This window comes from Cibotium barometz, chromosome 17 (genome assembly GCF_041138505.1).
Source record: "Cibotium barometz isolate CiBa-2024 chromosome 17, ASM4113850v1, whole genome shotgun sequence".
Lineage (NCBI taxonomy): Eukaryota > Viridiplantae > Streptophyta > Polypodiopsida > Cyatheales > Cibotiaceae > Cibotium > Cibotium barometz.
The window spans coordinates 7,700,146-7,722,686 of NC_141062.1; the positions used below are offsets into that span (position 1 = coordinate 7,700,146).

A 22,541-nucleotide genomic window follows, 5' to 3' on the forward strand; every position below is an offset into this window, starting at 1 on the left:
AACTCCACTCTCTGATCAATCCATCCCCCCCCCTATCCTAGGTAGCTGAATGACCTTAGGAAGGGAGGAGATGTCAGACACCAAAACTCTGACGGAGGGTAGCCCAGCTGCTCTGGCCACCACTGAAGCTGCTGTGGGGCCAGTCTCGAGCACCGAGCCCACCAATGCTCCTAGTCGAGAGAGAAGCGGAAGATACTCCCGGCGGAGTCCATGGAAGCAAACTGTAACATGAAAAAGGCGCTCTCCCTACTCCTCTGGGCGGTCTCAAACTCGATCTGATAATGTCCTCGGCCCAGAAGCTGTACGTCCAGGATCTTGCCCACATCTGCAAGCAGGCGGGCCTGGAGAAGATCCCGGATCTCCCCTCTGCTGGGGCGAGTGCCGACTATACGGCAGATGGTGGAATGGGCCTGAAGGCGTTCCACCTCTGCGGTGAGGCTCGCTTCCTCTTCCGGCGAAAGAGAGAGCCTGATTGGGGCGGGCGAGGGGGCTGCTGATGAGTCCCTCTGAGGCGAGGCGGGAGGAGTCTCCATCAGAGTCTGAAGCTCAGGCGTAGGCGAGGCGAAAGCGGAAAACCTGCAAGAAACGGGCTGCACACAGGAAGGCGGAAGACCGGAGGAAAAAAGAAACAAAACCCCCAGGGGGGCGGAGGTCAGCACGAAAAGGAGAGGGGGGGGTAAAAACGGCGAAGGAAAAGCATGGGGGGGGGGCGGCACGACTGAGGGGCGGGGAGGAGAATGCTGGCGGAAGGGGGCGATGCAGAGGCGAGATGGGCGAAGAAGGGGATGGGGCGAGAAGGTGAAGAGGCGAGGAGGGAGGGGGCGAGGGGGCAAGGAGGGAGCGCAGCAGTGAGGGAGGGGGGGCGCAGCAGAAAGCAGGCGAAGGGTGGCGGGCAGAGCACCGAGGGAAGATGGCGCAAGAACAACAGCAGGCGGGGGGGGGCAAGAGCACAATGGCGCGGGGGGGGGGGGGGGGGAGCTGGTGTGCAGGTCGCGCAGGCAGGAGGCGCGGCGCAGCTTCAGCGAGCGATGCTATTCATGGGCGAGAAGTGTTCCCTGTATGATCTGTTGCACAAATAAGCTCTCACCTAGTAATCACAACCTTAGTCTAACTAAACTGCACTTAATGATGTTCAAGAGATAAACAGATATGTGTCAATGCAATGCAGCTATATTATATGAAGAATGCAGTTACAATGAGATCCAAAAGGATCTGTACTGCTGAATATGCTGCCTATATGCTGAATATGCGGAATGAACTGCTGTCCACTCTTTCCCTTGTCTCCTGGGAAGGAAACGGTGAAGGGAGGCTTTGGAACAGATGCTGAATGCTGATGGGATGATGAAACGCAGACCTGATGGCTGAACTGAGCTGTATGTTGCTGCGTTTGCTGAAGATGAAGGCTGATGCTGATGCGTTACTGGATGCTTGATGCGTTGGCTGGTTCTGCTGCTCCCAAGGCTTCCTGGAGGAGATGCGTTGGAGCACAATGGGTTGAATGCTTCAATGATGAACTTGAATGACTGAATGGAGAGTGGACTGAATATATATGCAAACATGCTGCTGGTCGGCCAGCATAAGGGCTGTCGGCTAGATGCCATGTCCACAAAATGCTGTCGGCTGCCCCATAAATGTTAGAATACTAAATGTATGAATGAGCTTGATCTCATACTCAATGGATGAGCTATGGTGGATGAAAATGAGCCATATCATAAAGCTAGTAATTAAGCACTAGTTAAGCATGATTAGGGAGACTTAATCACAGCATAATAACAACATGAATGGGGCAATAGAATTCGTGTTTTTCTCATTAGGAGGGCCACCATTTTATAGCCAAAGAGTACATGTTTGAATGACATCATTGCTTACATCTCACCAAGAGCATCCAAGGCCATCTCCCCCCACATGGCTCCCTAGAATATAGCCTCCATGGAATCTTCTGAAACTCGCCTACTTCAAGTGGGGTTTGACCCTTACATTCACCTGGATTCTCTTCACATTACATGGTCCTTTTACATTTTATTGAGTGTTTTAACCTTAGACCATGACATTGATCATAAATTCCAACATATTCCAATACCCTCCCTTGATCATGGCATGGTATATTGCCCTCCCTTGATCCAAACATTACATGAAAGAAAAAGCTTAACTCATAAGGAGTATAGCTCTACAGTACATAAAAGAAATTAGCATCGCTCATAGGGAGCATAGCTTCTACATTGCAAAAAGAAAATGACATGAAAAACATTCCTACATGAAAACATTCCTCTCCCATACCCCATCATCATCATAGCATCATCATCATCATATCCATGGGCATCATCATCATCATTTGTTGGTCATGGAGACCCAACTCCCCATCAATCCCCCCTTGAGGGCTACATGGCCTACTGAGAGATATTGTGAGCATCATAGAAACACATAACCTACATCATCGGTGGTTAGAGGTGTCCATACATAAACATTTGGGTAAGAGAGGGCATAAACATTGTTGGCTTTAGAAAGCCCATTCTGCATCTACCTCTGCATCAAAGGAGGTAGTAACATTGTTGCATGCTTGGATTGCTTCTGCGGAATCATTCGAAGTGCTTACCATATTTGCCTGGTTGGTGTAACATTTGTCGGCGAGGTGACCTGGCTTTCCACATTTGGTGCATATTCGCTTTGGCTTGTCTTTGTGGTAGCAATTCTTGGCAAGGTGTCCTGTCCTTCCACAATGTGTACATTGGAGTGATTTGCCGGTTTGCTTTTGAACAAGGTATGCCTGGTTTGAGACAAGATCAATGACTCTACCTTTCAGCTTCTTCTCTTCTTCCAAGAGAACACTCTCTATTCCCTCCAAAGTGGGATCCTGCATATACTTTAAGGTCGGCATGAGTGTATCATACTCGGATGGCATTGATTTTAGGAGGATGGCTATGGCATCACTCTCCTTGACTGGTTCATTGATGGCTTCGAGCTGGGCCATCAAGCTCTTCATGGTGTTGATGTGAGATGCAAGTGTCTCATCAATCTTGTACTCTAGACTGTAAAAGTCTACTTTGAGACTGATTTTGCTGTGGAGGCCTTGAGCACCAAAAGATTTATCCAGTGAATTCCACGCAATTTGTGAAGATGTTCCATTACCAATGTAATGTATATAACTATCTTCAACTCCAAGGGCAATGAGAGCTAATGCTTTCTCATCCTTGGTTTGCCAAGAGATTTCTCCTTCTCGTGTGGCAGGTTTAGGTATAGTGCCATTGACTATGCCCCAAACTCCTTCTTTCATTAGTAAAAATCTCATTTTGACTTGCCAAGTGTGGAAGTCATGACCGTTGAATTTCTTGATGAAAGAGGATGATATGTAAGTTGACTCCATGATTGGAACTGAACAATGCAATAGATTAAAAGCTAGAATCCCCCTTCACCATATATATGCATGAAATTACTCAAGAATTCCCCAAACCCATAAGCCTTTGCATAGTGATAATAACGGGGCCTAGACTTGATCCTAGGTTTTCTAGTTTTGCTTTTGGGTTTCAATGATTTTTTCACATATGATTCATTTGAGGATTCTGCATCACTTTCCGTCATGATAATGTTGAAGAGGATTTTAAATTGTGATGTTTATTATTACATCATCACAATACCATATGATAGTGAAGTACAAAATCATATTGGATTAGCTCAAACCTTATCCATTCATATGAAGGCTGTCCCTAAAACAGAGTTGACTTTGAGTGTTTCATTGAAGGTCTTCCCAAATGATTCACTTAAAATGCTTTGAACACAATGAATAGCAGTGATTTGCTAAGCTATTGAGCTCAACACCATCCAAAACAAGTGAGTAAATCACTGATATGAGCCTCAACACTCCAGACACTTTGAAAACTGATGAATGACTTGAAGCAGCAGCTACAGTGCATCAATGCTCATGAAATTCAATATGTATAAGCTTCATATCATTGCTAAAGTGCTCACCAAAGGAATTAGTAAACCATGGACCATGTCTCCTGCTGTAGCCGTTTTTTGCAAAAAAAGACGCCGATTTGCAGGCGTAATGGCGACGCGATGCTGGCGATTGAACTCTCGGGCAGCTACACGCTGAAAGCGCCACCTCTTAGCTTTCTTTTGCACCAAAAAGTTTGTGAAATGGTTGAGTATTCAACCCGAAATCAGCAAAAGACCAGGGTTATGTAGTTGAAGCTTCAATGGAAAGCTTCATTTTGATGAAAATGAAGACCATGGTTTAATGCCTTGTAGATGATGATGATAACTAGGCCTAGGGATGAAATGTTGCTCTGATACCATGTTAGAATACTAAATGTATGAATGAGCTTGATCTCATACTCAATGGATGAGCTATGGTGGATGAAAATGAGCCATATCATAAAGCTAGTAATTAAGCACTAGTTAAGCATGATTAGGGAGACTTAATCACAGCATAATAACAACATGAATGGGGCAATAGAATTCGTGTTTTTCTCATTAGGAGGGCCACCATTTTATAGCCAAAGAGTACATGTTTGAATGACATCATTGCTTACATCTCACCAAGAGCATCCAAGGCCATCTCCCCCCACATGGCTCCCTAGAATATAGCCTCCATGGAATCTTCTGAAACTCGCCTACTTCAAGTGGGGTTTGACCCTTACATTCACCTGGATTCTCTTCACATTACATGGTCCTTTTACATTTTATTGAGTGTTTTAACCTTAGACCATGACATTGATCATAAATTCCAACATATTCCAATAATAAATGCCAGTAAAATACCTATACAATTGCATAAATGCCTGAATAATGCCTGATGAACTTGATGATGCTAATGATGCCATAAAATGATGCCATGTCACTGTACACCTGACTGGTGTGCACGTGACATTCTCTCTCTCTACACTTCTGCGCTTAGTTCTCTACAGCACTTGTCTTATTTTTCTGCTGTGGATTCCGACAGTTTCTGCCCGCTGCTCATTACAGCCATAGGTGACACGGACAGCTTTGTGTTTGAGCTTTTTCTTTATGTGGGTGTTTGTGGAGCTGCTAACAGGTGGTGAAGGTGTACGTGGAAGCAAGCTTGTGAGGACTTACTGTGTCATGTGCACAAACATGTACATGCCAATCTCAGGGCTAATCCTGGAGGCAACATGATAAAGATTCACTAGAACCAGATATTTTGGAGCATTGGGGTGCAAGTTTAGGCAAGGGATGGGCTAGAGTGGACTCAGGGACCTTGTCGGCTGCATGGAGAACAAGATATTCAGACAGGTCGGATTGACATTAATTATGTTTGTGCCAGGCAGCTGGCCGACCAGCAGTCGGCCAGATCTCTAGCTGTCCAAGGCCTATAAAAGGCAGGTTTGCTCATTGTTTGTCATTCAACTCCTTGTTGAGTTGGGTCTAGACATAGACTAGGGTTAGGGTTTGTTTACCTTTTCCAGAAGGCAGCCCATGGCTGCAAGGGATTATGTACCTTTTGAAATACTGAATTTCCAGCTCTCTCTCTCTCTCTACTCTCCTTTCTGTCTGCGTTTTTGCATCAACATGTTCTAGATGGTGTTTAGGGCTGAAAGAAGACTCTCAGAGCTTCCGCATGTAACATTGGTATCAGAGTATCAGGCTCAGCAAGGCTAAACACTGATTCAGTCCCATATGAAGGTGTATAGGTCCAAGGTACAGGAAAGTGCATAGGTACGAAGCCCAAGGCAAGGAACACAAAACCGAGAAGAGCTCCCAGGAGATTGGTTGGTGGTGTTCCACAAAGCCCAAGGGGGATGGCAGTCCTGTGAGCCAGGAAAGGCTTTCGGGCAACGGTTCCAAGGGAGGATGATCCTCCAAGGGGTGGATTGAGAGTGCTAGACTCATTTCTCAGGAATGAAGACCAAGGCGGTGTTTAGAGACAGGGCAGGAACAGATTGGGGACTGGATGGAACAGATGCATAGATCTTATTCAGAGTTAGAGTGGATTTGGGGACTGGGCCGGGCATTCAGTGAAAAGGTTGCCAGAGTTGGAAGGATGACAGAGGGACTTCGGGAATGGAATGGGATGATGACAGTCATCCAAGAAGCAAATTGGAATCCCATCATCAAGTTTAGCAGAGAGGGATGTCATGTGCACACACATGTACATGCTAATCTCAGGGCTAATCCTGGAGGCAACATGATAAAGATTCACTAGAACCAGATATTTTGGAGCATTGGAGTGCAAGTTTAGGCAAGGGATGGGCTGGAGTGGACTCAGGGACCTGTCGGCTGCATGGAGAACAAGATATGGCTGTGTCGGCTGCATCAGATAGGTCAGATTGAGATTAATTATGTTTGTGTCCAGGTGGCTGGCCGCCGACCAGCAGTCGGCCAGATCTCTAGCTGTCCAAGGCCTATAAAAGGCAGGTTTGCTCATTGTTTTAGTCATTCAACTCCTTGTTGAGTTGGGTCCAGACATAGACTAGGGTTAGGGTTTGTTTACCTTTTCCAGAAGGCAGCCCATGGCTGCAAGGGATTATGTACCTTTTTGTACCATATGAAATACTGAATTTCCAGCTCTCTCTCTCTCACAGAAGCAAACAAGGTCACTTAAGGGAACGAAGGTGTGGATGGCGGATGAACTCACAGCCACTCAACTAAAAAACAGGAAACAAGAACTCAATAAAGTATACGAAGCAAGGAAACAAGGAAAATGGGCAGTCTACCGTAGAGGTAGAGCTGTTATTGCAGATTTCAGGACAACCAAACATGGTAGTAATGAAGAGTAGCTGCTAGAGAAATCCTTCATGTTATCTAGGATTCTCCTACGGTCATGTAGGGAATTTGAACTATTTTTAGTTTTATCTCTATTTTCATTTTGTTGCGCCCGAAGTGGAATGTAATCACATGGATGTATCTGATTAGTCCTATAGGTCAGATGTGGCCTCTAAAGGACGTTAATATAGTTTTCTTTCTTTCTTTCTCTCTCTACGCTCCCTTCTGTCTACGTTTTTGCATCAGCATGTTCTAGATGGTGTTTAGGGCTGAAAGAAGACTCTCAGAGCTTCCGCATGTAACATACTGGGGGCAGCCAAGCGAGGTTGGAAATGACATTTCTTTTGTTGAAGTGTCTTTCTGAGGGCTGATCTGGCTGGTTAGTCAATCCTTGAGTGCAAGATGGCTGTGGAAGTGCCTGGTCGTCAGCACAAGTTGTGGGCTGCATTACAGATGAGTGCAGCAATGTTGCTTTACACACCCGGAGATGGGAAGATGTGAAGTGATGATGCCTCTGGATTGGTCATAGGGTAGCACCCCAGACCGATCATTACAGGTTTGTCCTCAGAGTCTGCTCGGCATTGGTATTCAGAGGATGAGAGTTGCCCATCACGACTTAGGTGGTAGGTCGGATGTGGGTAGCTCGAAGTTGGAGTTGATGTAGGGTGATACTCCTGGGGCGTGTTATTGTTGCTCACATGGTTTTGTCCCATGCATGCATGAAGAGTTCCTCCAGTGATAAAGTTGCTGGAGAGTTCCTGAGGAAGCAATATCCACATCAATTTCACAAACATGGAGGGGTGTTGGATTGTAGGTGTTGCTAGGCATCTCCAGTTTGTGAGCCCCTACCGGGAAAAGGCAAAGATTGCATTGGGTCTGTGTGATGAGGGGGTGTTGGATTCTATGTGTAATGGGTTGATTAAGGAGATGGCAATGTGAATGGCCGGTCAGCAGCCTTCTTCATGAGCAGCTGGACATTTCATTGTGAAGCTTTTTTGGGTTGCTCGTCATGAAGAGTCGGCCAGCCCTTGTGTCCCATCCCATCTCCCCCCCCTAGAATGATATCAGCAGTCTGGATTCTGCACCTTTGTATGTGTTTGGAGCCATCAACTAAAGGGGCTAAGATCTTGCACTAGAGGGTGAGTGAGGTGAGAGAACCTTTCTTGTATTCAAGCTTTGTTCAATGCAATCTTATTTTGTGCACAACACTCTGGTTTCTATCACCCACATGGCCACTTTCAAAAAATTGGCTTTGCGGCTTGGCAACAATAAGTGAGGATTTATTGTGGTGTGCAATCATTTTTATGATTTTCTTTCCTCTCCCTCCTAAATGTTTAAATTTGCATGTTAAAAGGTTTTTGAAGGTATAGTTTTGCAATTCAAGGTTTTTCTAACTTCCTGTTATCCGGAAAGTTTTGATCCAAGGACGATGTCCCGAGAAGCACTCCTAGACTCAAGAACATGTTTGAGTGTGGGTACATGGTTCAATCTGTGTATGCCACATATTTGGGGGTGAAGCCATTAAAAGCCATCCAAACTAAGATGTTGGGCAAGCATCCGTGGCTTTTTCTCATAAAGGGTGTAGCATGCAAGTCGTGACTAGTAACGCGCAACAAAGCCTTCTTTATACCGGTGAGTCTATGCAATTCCACTTTGAGAGAGAAGAGAAGAGAGAGAAAGCAGATAGTAGTCGACACAGTATTTGGGTCCCAATTTACCCATTGAAGCCCCCTGCACACCCCCCCCCCCCCCCCGCCCCCCGCGTGGTATTTGCTTATACTTCTTTGGAGAACTTTTACAATGAATATGAATGACGACTGAGGACTGCCAATGCAAGGACGAAGTAGACCGAACGCAAGCTCATCGAGATGCTGTCCAAGCTCCTTTGAATTGCTCTTCAATGACCACTATGCAATCCCAAACCTAAGGGATGCACATATACTGGCTGAATGCTGAAGATGCTCTTCGTGGAAGCCTTGGGAATGCTGCAAAAAGTATGCACAAGGGAGCCGGTGTCTGTAGGCACACTTGAACTGCTGAGAATTGCTGTAGGACTGATTTGAATACTGGATGATTTTGGCTGAATTATAAGTGCTGCTTATATATGATCTAAAGATGTTAGTCGGCCAGTAGCATGCTCTTGTTTGGACATAAAATGCTAAATAAGCATTAAATGTTGGCCGATTGGGTACTGCTCCACGACTTGCTGCTGATGGGATTAATGCTCGGTGACTGATGCTAAGGGGATCCTGATGCTGGCCAATTGTAGTATGGAGGCACTCGTAGGCTGTCGACTGGCTGCCTATGCCATCCATGGGCAAGATATGGCCAAATTCCTAGGAGCATTGGCTTAGGGGCTTTTTAGACCCTTCTGCCTAGAAACCCCCATGTTCGGGTGCCTTATGGACCAACCAGAGGAGGCTTCTGGGTGGGAGAGGGACCTGATTACAGCTCCACTTATGGGTATCCTATATGCTTGCTAATGCATGACCTATGATATGGATCTGACTTCTACATAACTTATCTAATGAATTCTCCAAGTGGGTAAGATGACTGACACATGCAGACTCTCTATGGTTGTGGAGACTGACCTACATAGCTCGTGCCTAACATGTCCTGGACTGGGGCTCACAATGGGGCCACAACATATGACAAATATTCCTAAAAAGGTAAAATCCTACTGATGAATGTACCAGCCAAGAATCCCAAGTTTACTTCAAATTTTTGGAGAGCAGTATTCAATAACTTTGGGACCAAGTTCCATGTGTCCAGTGTATTCCGTATTCCATCCGTAGACAGAAATCTACAATCAGCTGGCTTTTGATGTTTTCAAATCATATTACCATGACAAGCAGTCAAAATGGGAGCATTATCTTCCTTTGGTTCAGGCCATCCTCAATGACACTCATTCATCTAGCATTGGTTGGACTCTGTACGAGGCAGCTTTCGGTCGCCGTTTCTCATCACTTCTGACAAGAATGGTATCACCTTCTTTAGAGGCCAACAGGACCACTAAAACATTTTCAAAGATTATTGAGTCTGTCAAAGAGCACCCTGCCAAAGCACAGGAAGCATACACCAAGCAAGCCAACAAATCAAGATGAGATGTCAACTTTAAAGAAGGAGACTGGGTATCCGGATAATGATGTAGAGATTGAAGAAAGTGAGCAAATATTGTCCAAAACTCTCCTTTCGCAGCTTCGGACCCTTTCCTATCATTAAAAAGATAAATGATGTCTCTATGAAGCTTAAGCTTCTAGATAGTTAGACTATGAATAATGTTTTCCATGTTTCTTGGTTGAAGCCCTACATTGGTCTAGCTTTGCAAGATACTGCAAATGAGCAACAACCGGACATGGTAGACGAAGCCGAAGTCATTGAGCTTGAACAGATTCTCCTCCACGGATGGAAGCATGGATCCAGTCGAAGACACACAATTCTACATGAAGTTTCGAGACCGAGGTACCCATGAAGCACAATGGCTCGACGAAGAGTTCTTCCCCGAGTACCCCCAGCTCCTAGCGGACTACTTGGAAGCAATAAACCTGCCGCCAAGCTAAGCAGGAGGGAATGTCACATGCACCCTGCATTGGAGTGCTATGTGACACACTGGCTCTACATTAGTGCACAAGGTTCTCTAGCATATTGTTGATATCACAGCGACCTCCAACGAGAGAGTCATGGGCATCATGGAGAAGTGCTTGTTGCTTTTCCCTGAGACTGCACAGCCGGTTCTTGTAAAATAACCAGCCCTCATGGATGGTATAGTGACCCGGTTCTTCTTGTAGGGCCAATCTATATTGAGTCCCAAATTCCAACAAATCCTCATATTGTGCCTTCATACTGTCAAGATCTTTTCCCTGTATTTCAAGCACAGTGGACTCTTGTAAATTTTGAATTGTGCCTTTTCGACTAAGAGCATCGGCAATAGGGTTATTTGTGTCAGGAATGTATTCAATCATACCTCCAAACTGTTGGAAGATCTGACTCCATTTGGCTTGTCTGTCACTCCATTGGGCACTAGGCATGGTTTGCAACTATTTCAATGCCTGATGATCTGTCTTAACTGCAAACTTTTTCCCATAAAGAAAATGTTTCTAATGTTTAAGCATTGTCATCACCCCCAAAAGCTCTTTGTCATACATAGAATAATTCTTTTTTGCATCATTTAATTTCTAGCTATAATAAGCCACTGGGCGCCCTTCCTGCTGGAGGAGTTGTCTGATGGCTAGATTGCTGGCATCAGTGATTACCTCAAAAGGATATCATCCCATGAAGCCAATTTGAGAACCAGAGACTCAAAGGTAACTTTTTTCATTACATGAAATGCCTCTAGTTCTTTGCCCATAACACCTTCTGTCAACGCATCTTCACGCCCTTGAGCAGATCGGTAAGAGGGGCTGCAAGGTCGGAAAATTTATCCATATGGGCACTATATGCTTGGCAGAGACCTACAAAAGAGCGGATCTCCTGCGCATTCTTGGGAACATCCCATTTGAGAATTGCCCTTACCTTTTTAGGGTCGAGGCTAATCCAGTTTGCACTGATAACATATCCCAGCTAATGGATTTCTTCTACTCCAAATTCGCTCTTCTTTGCATTGATGTAGAGCAAAAAAATGAGTATATCATCTAAAAAGATGAACACACACTATCCTATGAGCTCCACAAATACCCGAGACATCATCTTGTTAAACGTCGCAGGTGTACTGGTGAGACCGAATGGCATCACCACAAACTCGTAATGGCCACATTCAATCCTAAAGATTGTTTTTGGAATGTCAGTCATAAAGATCCGAACTTGATGATAGCCACTCTTGAGATCTATCTTTGAAAAGAACTGTGCACCATTGAGTCTCTCAAGGATATATTCAATCATGGGCATGGGAACCTATTCTTTATTGTGAGCTTGTTAAGGACTCTGTAGTCCACGCATAATCGTGCGGGACTTGTCTCCCTTCTGGACAAACAAGATAGGTGCAGCAAACGGCGAGGATTAAGGCTGGATAAATCGAGCTCAGAGTAACTAGAAAAGTTGTTGCTCCAATTCGCCCTCCAATGCCTTAGAAAGACGATAGGGGAACTTACTAGGCGGTTCTGTCCCAGGGACCAACTCAATGCGATGATCCGGAGGATGACTGGGTGGGAGTTGTGGTGAAAGATCATCCTTTAGCATGATGTCTTGAAACTGTGCTAGGAGACCATCCAACTTTAGCTTTAATGGGGTTGCTAACTGATTAGGAAATTGTTAGGTACGGACATATATCAATGCACACTCGGCTCCTTTTCTAATAGCTCGTTGGGCCTGGATGTGTGAGATTAGGGGAATACCTAGAATGCTCCTATCCTCGCAAATTAGGACAGGCTTCGGAACACCATCAACAATAGTGAGAGTGTCATGCCTCCAATCAAGAATGGGTGCATAATCCCTAAACCACTGAATGCCAAGAATCATATCACACCCCAAAAGTGGTGAGACGTTGAAGTCTCGCTAAAATGTGGCCTTCTGAACCATAAATGAGAATTGTTGAGCCTTAAGAGATATGTGAGTGCAAAGACCGAGTGTGAACCTGCCTACATCCAGATGATGGGGTACAAGTGTACAACTCATCTTCTTAGCCAATTGAGGAGAAATAGCATCCTCAGAGCTGCCCATATCAAAGAGAACAATAAACTATTGTCCCTTTGCTGTGCCATAAGCACGAATGAGGGCTTTCTTTTTCTCCTTAATCTCACCCTCCTACTTATCATCAAATACCAGTGTGGGTACAGTGTTTAAGGCGGGTAAGAGTTGGATGGCATTGGTGGCTAATGGAGCAGGTGTAGCTGTAGCGGTGGCTACTATGGAGGCAGAGGCTTTGGCGGCTTGTGCAGCCTGCCACTTGGTATAGTCTTTCTTACCATGCCCCACGGTGTGACAGAAGAAACATATGTTCTTCCCCTTATACCGCATTTTCTCTTCTGGTTGGAGATATCCACCAGTGATGCCCTCGGTCTTTTCCTCAGGTGTTTTCTTAGGTGCAAAGTTTTTATTCTTCTTGCCTCCTGAAGTGCTCTGGGATTCTTTCTTTGTGTCTTTGCTATTCTGAGCCCCCTTCCCCCCCTGAGATGATGATTGTTGGGTTGTGGATGACTGTTGTTGGGGTTTGGAGCTACTATGGGGTTGCTTGGGCTTACCTCCGTTCAGCATCATTTCCTAATTCTGAGCAAGAGTGAGAACCCTATCATAAGGCTGTGGCTCAAAATTACATACAATAAACGTGATGTTAGTATCCAAAACTCTAATGAATTGTTTCAATTTATACTCCTCGGATATACCTAAATGTTGTACTGACGTGATTATTTTATTAGAGTATGTCAACATGGGTGGCCCATTTTGGGAGAGCTTGTCAAAATCATCCTCAAGGTTGGTCATATACTGTGGAGGGAGAAACTGTTTCTTTACAGACACAAAGGTGTCCCATACATACTGTGGAGCCCCTATGAACGGGTCTACATATAGACTTGACCAATGCTACCACCAAGTGACCGCTTCGCTGGAAAAGTGACGTGCCGCTAGGTGGATTCGATCTTATGGATCTGAAAGCTTAGCCAATGGAAAACATTCTACCAAACTGATGAATGAATTGTAGTACTGCAGCATGATCACACTTACCATCATACTTGCTGAAGTTCGGGTGAGGTCATATGACGGTGGTGGTTGGGGTGGTGGAGGAACTCGCTCCTTGGTTCACTAGTGTAGGGAGAAGACACAACACATTTGCGTGTGTAGCGGCTATCCATTCCTGGTTTTGGAGTTGCATAGCCTCACGTTCAAGCCTTTCTAGGGTAGCTTGGTTTGCCCGTCTTTGGTCTTCTTTAGCCTTGCGTTTAACGTCCTCGACCCTTCATTCATCCTCATGTCGAGCTTCTTTGGCCTGTCGTTCTTCCGCCTTTTTGGCGTTGCAACTCCATGAGAAGGAATAATTTTCCCAATTCAAAGAGATCCTTGGGTTTGTCTACTTCTTCTTTGGCTTTCTCAACTACTGCTGCTTTTGCTTTTTCAGCATCTTTCTTAGTTTTTGTTTCTTTGGCCGCTTCTTCTTCTTTGGCCTCGATTTATTGCCTTAGCAACCTGTTTTTCTCCAAGAGCAATCTGATGGAGTCTTCATTGCTTTGCGGAAGCATTTCTGTAGGAGTTGTCTTCCCTATAGATCTCTTCTTCAATATCTTCTTTGTAGCTTGCCGACGATGTCTCTCTTGACATTTTGGAGGCCTAGGTGGTTTTCCTGACTGCAGTTTTACCATCCACGGAATGTTCTCACTTTAGGGTAGCCAACTTGGGTTACAACCTGTAGCTCTGATACCAATGCACCATGCAGTAGGTTGATCGTCATAACGTGCAACAAAGCCTTCTTCATACCCATGAGTCTCTGCAATTCCACTTTGAGAGAGAAGAGAAAAGAGAGAAACCAGATAGTAGTCGACATAGGATTGGGTCCCAGTTTACCCATTGAAGGGCCCCCCTTGCAAGCAGGAGTATTTGCTTATATTTCTTTGGATAACATTTACAATGAATATGAATGACAACTAAGGACTGCCAAAGTCACGTAGCAGCAGCACGCACACCACTCCTAGCCGTTGCTCCCCCCCAAAAATCCGGCCGGAGGAGATATCTATGACAAGGTGCCACCACACCCTATATATGGCTCTCTTCTTTTTTTTTTTGTAATGTGAGATTTTTATTTGTACCAAGCAGTGTCCTTACGGATGAGAGCTGGAAGTAAGACTCGATCACAAGAACTTACCCCAAACACACACACGCTTCACCAATTGCTCTACCGCACTGCTGGTTGGCTCTTCAACTTCCCATGTTCTTGCATATGGGATAATCCACCACAACTTCTAGTCATGCAATAATCCGAGAGTAGCTACGAGAATTGCCACCTCCAACAGGATGCACATATGCTGGCTGAATGCTGAAGATGCTCTTTGTGGAAGCCTTGGGAATGCTGCAGAAAATATGCACAAGGGAGCCGGTGGCTGTAGGCACACTTGAACTGCTGAGAATTGCTGTAGGACTGATTTGAATACTGGATGATTTTGGCTGAATTATAAGCGCTGCTTATATATGATCTAATGATGCTGGTTGGCCAGTAGCATGCTATCGGCCAGGTGCTTCTTGTACATAAAATGCTAAATAAGCATTAAATGCTGGCCGACTAGGTACTGCTCCATGACTTGCTGCTCATGGGATTAATGCTGGCTGACTGATGCTAAGGGGATCCTGATGCTGGCCGACTGCAGTATGGAGGCACTTATAGGCTGCCGACTGGCTGCTTATACCATCCACGGGCAATGATGACTAAGGACTGCCAAACGCAAGGACGAAGTATACCGAAAGCAGGCTGATCCAGATCCTGTCCAAGCTCCTTTGAATTGCTCTTCAATGACCACTATGCAATCCCAAAACTGAGGGATGCACATATGCTGGCTGAATTGAAAGCCTTGGGAATGCTGTAGAAAGTATTCAGGGCAGCGGCCGCAGGGGGGGGGGGGGGGGGGAGAGTGAGAGAGAGAGAGAGAGGTGGGTTGTGAAGTCTTATCTCATCTCTCTCAAAAATTCAGTGCAAATAGGTCATATGCAGATGGCTCGCTAGTTTGTTCAAGAGGGCAGTAGTATTGATGCAGGTCATAAGGCATTTTATGCCAAACCCAAATTTAACAAGGTCTTTGCAAGGTTTTAGCACCGGCTTCTTACTGCACGTGAAGGATCATTGGAACCAGATTAGTGACATCAGCAAGGGTCGATGAGAAGACACTTTCTATCTCGGCACATGGCACCTTTGCTAGTGAGGAAGACCGAAGTTCTCTGGATCTTGTGCCATCCTGTGTGGCGACTGAGGATGAGCATTCCCCAGGAAAAACAGCCTCTTAAGATGAAATATACATGTGACAGGGTAAAAAGCTCAATTTACCTGCAGTCCTCAGTCAGGTTGCGAGGAACCCATGGCATCTCTGCATTGCATATGGCCAGGGGGCGGGCCACCACCAACTGCTCAAACCTTGGAACATGCAATTCGTAAAACTGTCCAAATGCTTCTCATTTCAAGATTTTCATGTGCAGCAAGTCAAGGAAGAGTCCTGGCAGAAACGAAAAGAGATATCCCATAGATTTCTCCCATGGTTATGCTCACTTTGTTTCAGCAATGTAGATAGTGACTTAAGTCGATCTGCCTTAAAGCGATTTTTGCGAGTCTCCTGGTGTCTCTCTCTTCTAAGGCTCTTGCCCGAGATGGCAGCAAGTGTGTGAGGTAAATCAGTCCCCCACATAACTAATACTGGGAGTGGAGAGTTTGTGTATCCAATGCCTCAACACATTGAGATCTCCAAGCCTACCATATGCAGAGTACAAACACAAAACGTTTGTGCATTTTTAGGGAGAGAGATCCTGTTTGAATATTGCTGATTTTAAGAAAGTCTGGAACCATAGCATCCCTCCCTGCTTTTGCCACTACTGGCTTTAAAAAATATCCTTAAAAATGAAGGACTCGGTTGTATTAGTTTTCCTACTTATTAGAAGTCTCCCTTTTGAAAGAAAAAAAGATTCCATCTCTTCTTTCTTTCAAAGTTACTTGCAAATAGTCGAAGTTCTGGTGATGACACAGTGCCATAGAGCTTACATGGGCTCCCGGGGACCACATTGGCGCAGCAGGTGGCATGGTTAAGAGAAACTGACATGAGGGTTTCCCTTGAGTAGGCCTTCAATTGGCTTGGGTGCTCCTCAAAAAGTTGGGCAAACACTGAGGCAGATGGGCATGCATAGATGGCTCACTTTGAGCTTTATAGGATGGTACAAGCTAGCTTGGAAGGAGCTCAAGCCAACACAAAGGGGCATATGTCATCTTCTTCCCCACTATCAAAAGACCCTGATCCAATGGCAATAGGATAGCTACTATCAAATTATAGTACCGATTATGGACTCTTAGAAAATGGCATGCCATGACAAGATTTATGAACCATTAACACATTTCTGCATTGGCAAGGATTGCCACTTAGCCTTCTTGAGACCAAGGGCAAGATTATAAAAGGACACGACCATGAACAGAGCCCACACCTTGTTTTCCTGAACCCATGCAGATTATTAGTCATGCACACGGACACATAAGATGGTATCATGTGTTGAGCTTCAATGAGCCATTGTCAAATGTGAGATTGGCATTCCACTCTGAGTAGGCATGATAGACCCCTATTTGCAGGAAAGGTTTTACTGTAAATTAGAGCTTCCTGCATCCTTGGTGTGCATGGAACCAAGAGTGAGATCTTTTGTAGCAAAACTTCATATTGCAAGCAACAAACATTTCTATTGTAAAGTTCATCTATTTAAAGAATAGAAGGCTACATAGATCATCAATAGGTGAGTGAAATGAGGCGTTTTAAGTGGGTATGCAACCTGTGCTCGGACTGAGAAGATGCTACGTTAGTTTGGAACGATGGGTGTGTTACGCTCATCAGCCTGCTTTCGCCAATTCCATAAATCGAATGCCCACTAACATCACCAAGTAGGCGACGCTTTGTCACAAGGATCATGTAGTAAGGCTCCAAAAATTTGATAAACCCTGGAATGAATGGCCAGATTTGCACGACTCATCAGGACGAAATCCCATACTCCGTTATTTGGGCTTGAACTCATAAAGGTATCAAGATAATGCTATGAAGATATACCACACTGACTTCAAACCTCAAAACTAAGGCCTAGTTATTCTGATTGATCAGCACAATCGTGTCAACTATGTCATGAATTTTAACATACCAACTATGCCATAGGCTTTTGTAACAAACTTGAGACCACCCGTGGATTGATTGCCAGCATCCAGCCTGTTCAGAAGGTCATTGCAGTCGTGCTGAGAATATATAGTTGAATCTTCAAAGATGTCAAGTTCTGTCGCTTCACATCGATTGATTTTGAGGACTTTCCAGAGTTCCCTAGTCTTATTAGTCCCAATTAAATAAAATCTCTGCAAATCAAGCCAGAAGTGCATCGATGATGAGAACCATCCCATCATAAGTAACCGATATCATCATGATGCATTAGCTTTACTACAATGTAAGGGGTTAGTACAATTTAAACAGTAGAAAACAGTGGGTTCGGTCATTAAAACTGTGAAAAGTAGACAGGGTTTCTGTGCAAAAAAAAGAAGAAGTAGACAGTTGCATACCGCTTTGGTCTCGTAGAGCTTGAACTTTGAGAGGAAGTATGAGTTTGATGATGTTTGATCAGTGTCACTCCCCACTAAGGTCTTTGAGTGGGGAAGAGAAGTCACACATGTGGTCATTCGACCCACACAAGAAAGAGTCACGGTGAAGCTTTCTGGGCAAACTCTATACAATTATAGAGTGGGTTGCCCTGCACAGAGTGGCAACAGCAATGATGACAGCACCAACCGCCTTCTGCAGAGTACCATTATACGGAAGCTTGTACCCATCAGCATTTGAAGAACCCAGCACAAAGGCATGGTGATTTCGCCTCTATAAATAACATCTCGATAAAGCAACATTGAGCATCACTCTCCCGAGCAAAAATACTGCCCATTGTCTTCATGACCCAGGAAATCCTGTGCCCCTATTCAGACTTGTAGGTGAAAGAATACCGAGTTATCTTCGCAATTTAAGTTGAGAACCCTGTGAAACATGCAGTTCAACTCTGACCTGTAGCTTATCAACAAAAGCCTGGTGATTGGCAATGATCAGAAATGTGATTTTTCTCTATAGATTGAGAACCCAGTAGTTAAGCATACAGCTTCATTTTGGAACAGATGTCTGATGATTAAGTGTCAAAGACGACCTTTCTGTGCAATTTGAGAGAAAAGCCTGCAGCTTACTTCTGGATCGTAAGTGAACGAATTGAGGTTTGAGGATGAATTTCTCTGCAATCCAAGATAGTGAAGTCTGCAGCTTAGGTCTGGTGACCCGTGCTCAGTGAGCAAAGAAATGGTGAGAAAGGATCAAGCATGGGTTTTCTCTGCAATTTAACAGCAAAGCTGAGCCTGTGATTGAACAAATGCCTGACTATAGAGGGGTTTCTCTGCAATTTGAGCTGAGAAGCCCAGCAAATTATCCTAAAGCATGGTCAATGTAACTGAGAAAATGCGAGGTAATAGAATGGGTTTTCAATGAGAAAAGATAAACAAAGATGGGCTTTTCTGCAATTGGAGCTAAGCAACCCAGAAAATTAGCCTCAGCTTAACTCTGGCCTTTTATGACTGGAAAAATGCATCGTGCACGCTTAGGAGGATAGGATCGAACGTGTATTAAACTCTGCAATCAATGAGTGTGCCTGTTGGAACTGAACAAATGCATGATACTTGTGAATCAAAACGTGAGTTTTCTCTGCAACTAGACAGAGTTAAATATGGGCTTTCTCTGGGATTAAACAGTAAAGCATGCACCTTAATGTTGTGGCGATAATTGGAAATTAGGGAGCAGATTGAGCAAAGCAGACAAAACAACTAGATTTTGGGAGGGGACAAACGGGGGGCTTTATCACATGGAAAGGTAAAGAGCTTGTTCTGGCCATTTGGGCGCCATGATTGAGGTGGAACCCACCAAGATTAGAGCTTGTTTTGGCCATAAGCAGATGAGCGCGTTACTGCACTGTAGAGGTGGGAAAGAAGATAAGCGAATGGATCAATAATTGGGGTGAGTCATAAGAGAAGAGTGCGAAATAGTGAGAAAGCGCAAGGAGGTTGCTCCACCACGCCACCAACATCGCCATAGACAGTGGGTCCTGATCAGTCCTGACCATCAGAGAAGCAGCCTGCTCTAGATTTAGCTAGATTGAAGCTAAATTGGCTGCTGCCGGGATTGATCAGGATTCACATACATTATTGCTCCCAATCTGCCACCATTCATGTGGGGTTTGCTTTGCTAATTTGTTGAACGCTCTCCTGAGTTTCTCCTAATTTGTCCTCAATGATGTGATTTTGCTGCTAAATTGCCGGTTTCGATGTGGAATCGCTTGTCTTTTGATACTGAAATTGATTGGCGGACGCCATTGAATTCCATTCCCATGGGAGCTGCAGGAAACGCTGCTGCTGCTAGTTTGGGCCACGATTTGAATGATTGAAGGACTCTGTGGGCGTGACGCTCCTGGATTCTAGCAGCCTGAAGCAGGAACCAGTTTTTGGAAGCTCCTTTCGCCGCCAGTTTTAGTCTCCCCCGCTACTTTTCGGCGATTGTCGCCCATCTCCATCGCCGGCGCACAGGGGCTGATCAATTATGCAGCAAAATCGATAACTATGACACCCACTTCAAATCATTGTGCGCCGAGTCTTTCGCAGCACGTTGGGTGAACTAACCAATGCAAGGACCCAAAAAATTGGCTGGATCAGACGCAGAACTGCTAGACACTAATGATAAGACGCTAAAACCACTGGATTGGCTGGATGAGGCACCAATTTGGCTTAGACGCTAATCGGGATGGATTGGACATAAACTGGCTGGATTAGGTGGCGAAAAGTCCTATTTAGCGCGCCCACTTGCAAAATCACCTGTTTCATGAGCTGACACCGAATCAGTCAATTTTGCCACACGTAAGCCCCGGGGAATCCGTGTTTGGTTTGACTCACTCGCTCACACCCCACACACACACAGCATAAAAAAGGCCCTACACTGTTTGGTTTGACCCACACTCTCAGCGCGCGCGCACACACGCACAGCATAAAAAGGGACCTACGCAACAACACGTCCTGTCACGGGGAGGACTCGGGAGTTAACTTGGGTTTGCGGTGGTCGGTTGGGTCAAGCTTGTTTGTACTTAACTACTTTAAGACAAGGGGCCTATACTCAACTTAAGGATCATCCTCACTCAAGGGTTTTTTTTTTTAACTCACTTAACAAGTTTGAGGGAGGGGAATCCTATATCAAATCTTACTCAACTAAAGCTCGATTCGTGGAGGGTTGTTTCCCTGTTCGTGCAATGCTCCTAGGCCCTTGGGCATTCACAATGGCCATGCTGTGAATAAGAAACAACCCTATACATCCATCAAACCCTTTCCCGCCAACTATTTGTAGTAGTTGATCGTAGATTACTAGTGGTGTTGCACCCATGCTATGCACAAGCACGAATAGAGGCACATTGACAACCCACTGCCTGCCAACATTGCCCACAATCTCCCATCCACCACCATCACCACTAAGCTCTAGCATGCTGGAGACGGAGTCGCTTTACGTCGACTTAGAGGGTTATACACCCAATCGACGGAGAGACTTGAACCCAAAGAGAGAGAGAGAGAGAGAGAGAGAGAGAGAGAGAGAGAAAGAGAAGAAGAAGAAGAAGAAGCTCTTTTAACGTCGTAGGAACAATCCCAAGAGACCAAATATGATCTATCCGACGGGAGTGAGATTCGAACACAAGACGTGTTGAATAACAACTCTATGAGCTAACCAATCTACCACATGAGATTCGAACATAAGACGTGTTGAATAACAACTCCATGAGCTAACTCCCAAAGAGAGAGAGAGAGAGAGAGAGAGAGAGATTCTCACATGATGAGGTAGAGGAGGTAAAGGCTTGATAGGGGTCTCAAGGAGATTATTCAATCATGTAGTGAAGGTAGTTAAATACAGGGGTGGAAGCTTCCATGATAATATAATGGGTGAAATATTATTTTCATGTAGTAAAGGTAGTTAAATACAGGGGTGGAAGCTCCCATGGTCTTTTCACCCAAAGCAAATCCAAAGTTCATGAAAGCCCTCAGATAGCATCCTAAATACATAAGTCACACAAAGACCAACTATAAGGGTTTTTCGAAGCTCGCCACTTAATTATAACTCCATCTAGAGCACCCTCGACTATGCACATCACCCAAAGCCCAACATCCCACACCATGGTACCCTAGTATCCGATGTCATAAACACTAGATCTTGGTCATGAGTCCATATCTTTTGAGGGGCTGTACGCATCTGCACATGGGGGAAAACGAAACTTGCCAGTGAGGTGTATTAGCTATTTGTGCACAGGGGGATGGATGGAGGAGATGGTCCACAAACATGCATTGAGTTGGTCTTATAGTAGGTGGTTGTGGATTGTGAGCTGTGATAGAGAAATTTTAAAGAAAATAGAGGAATGATGAAAATAAGTTACAAATGATAAATAAACTTATCTTCCACTCAAACGATGGAACAAAAATTTGCCACCCCTGCCTTAAGTTGATTTACCTGCCAAAAGATCCACTCTATGTTTGATAGACAAGATGGCTGCCAAGTAGCTCTAAATCCAATAGCCCTAGTGGTAACAAAGTCAATCAACCTTCAAAAGTCTCACAAAGACAGTGTAGGGAAATTGTCTTCAAGATATGTTGTAAGTCGAGATGATCATGCATTTCAGAGATTTTTTTGGCCCAAAATCTTACACAAAAATTGCCTCCTATAGATGCCCTCCTCTTGTGTAGTAAAAGGAAAGATTTAAAAAGGTTTGAACACCCAAAAAGATCCAATTTAATATAAATAAGTGAGGGCATGGCCTTATTTATGTGCTAATAAATAAAAAGGAAATTAAGCTTTTTGTAAGCTCCTTAGAAGCTCACAGTTTTTGTCACCTTTTGAAAATGATATCACCATGTGCCTAGCTGGCTAGGTTTTAAGTTTGGCTAGTTCAATTCATCTTTTAGTGCTACAAGTCCCCCCTCCTCCTCTCTCTCTCTCTCTCTCTCTCTCTCTCTCTCTCTCGTAATAGAAGATATATTACCAAAAATTACTTTACAAATGGCCACATGGCCGCCATGTGATGTACTAGCTCTCTCTCTCTCTCTCTCTCTCTCTCTCTCTCTCTCTCTCTCTCTC

General features: G+C 44.7%; 1 protein-coding gene across 4 annotated transcripts in view; it reads right to left on the reverse strand.

Annotated features, from left to right (window-relative positions):
• LOC147629635 (phosphatidylinositol-3-phosphatase SAC1-like) overlaps positions 1-19,876 on the reverse strand; it is a 59,408-nt gene extending 39,532 nt beyond the window's left edge. For 2 of the 4 annotated variants that reach the window (XM_086811141.1, XM_086811140.1), the window contains exons 1-3: positions 17,918-19,822; positions 17,512-17,716; positions 17,152-17,317 (exon numbers count right to left, since the gene is read on the reverse strand). In XM_086811141.1, coding sequence (XP_086667267.1) covers positions 17,152-17,317; positions 17,512-17,716; positions 17,918-18,034 — 488 coding nt within the window. In that variant the 5' untranslated portion in view covers positions 18,035-19,822. Of the gene's footprint in view, positions 1-17,151; positions 17,318-17,511; positions 17,717-17,917 lie in introns of all 4 variants that reach the window. The other 2 variants (XM_086811143.1, XM_086811142.1) reach the window with 2 other exon arrangements.
• Positions 19,877-22,541: the final 2,665 nt, after the last annotated feature.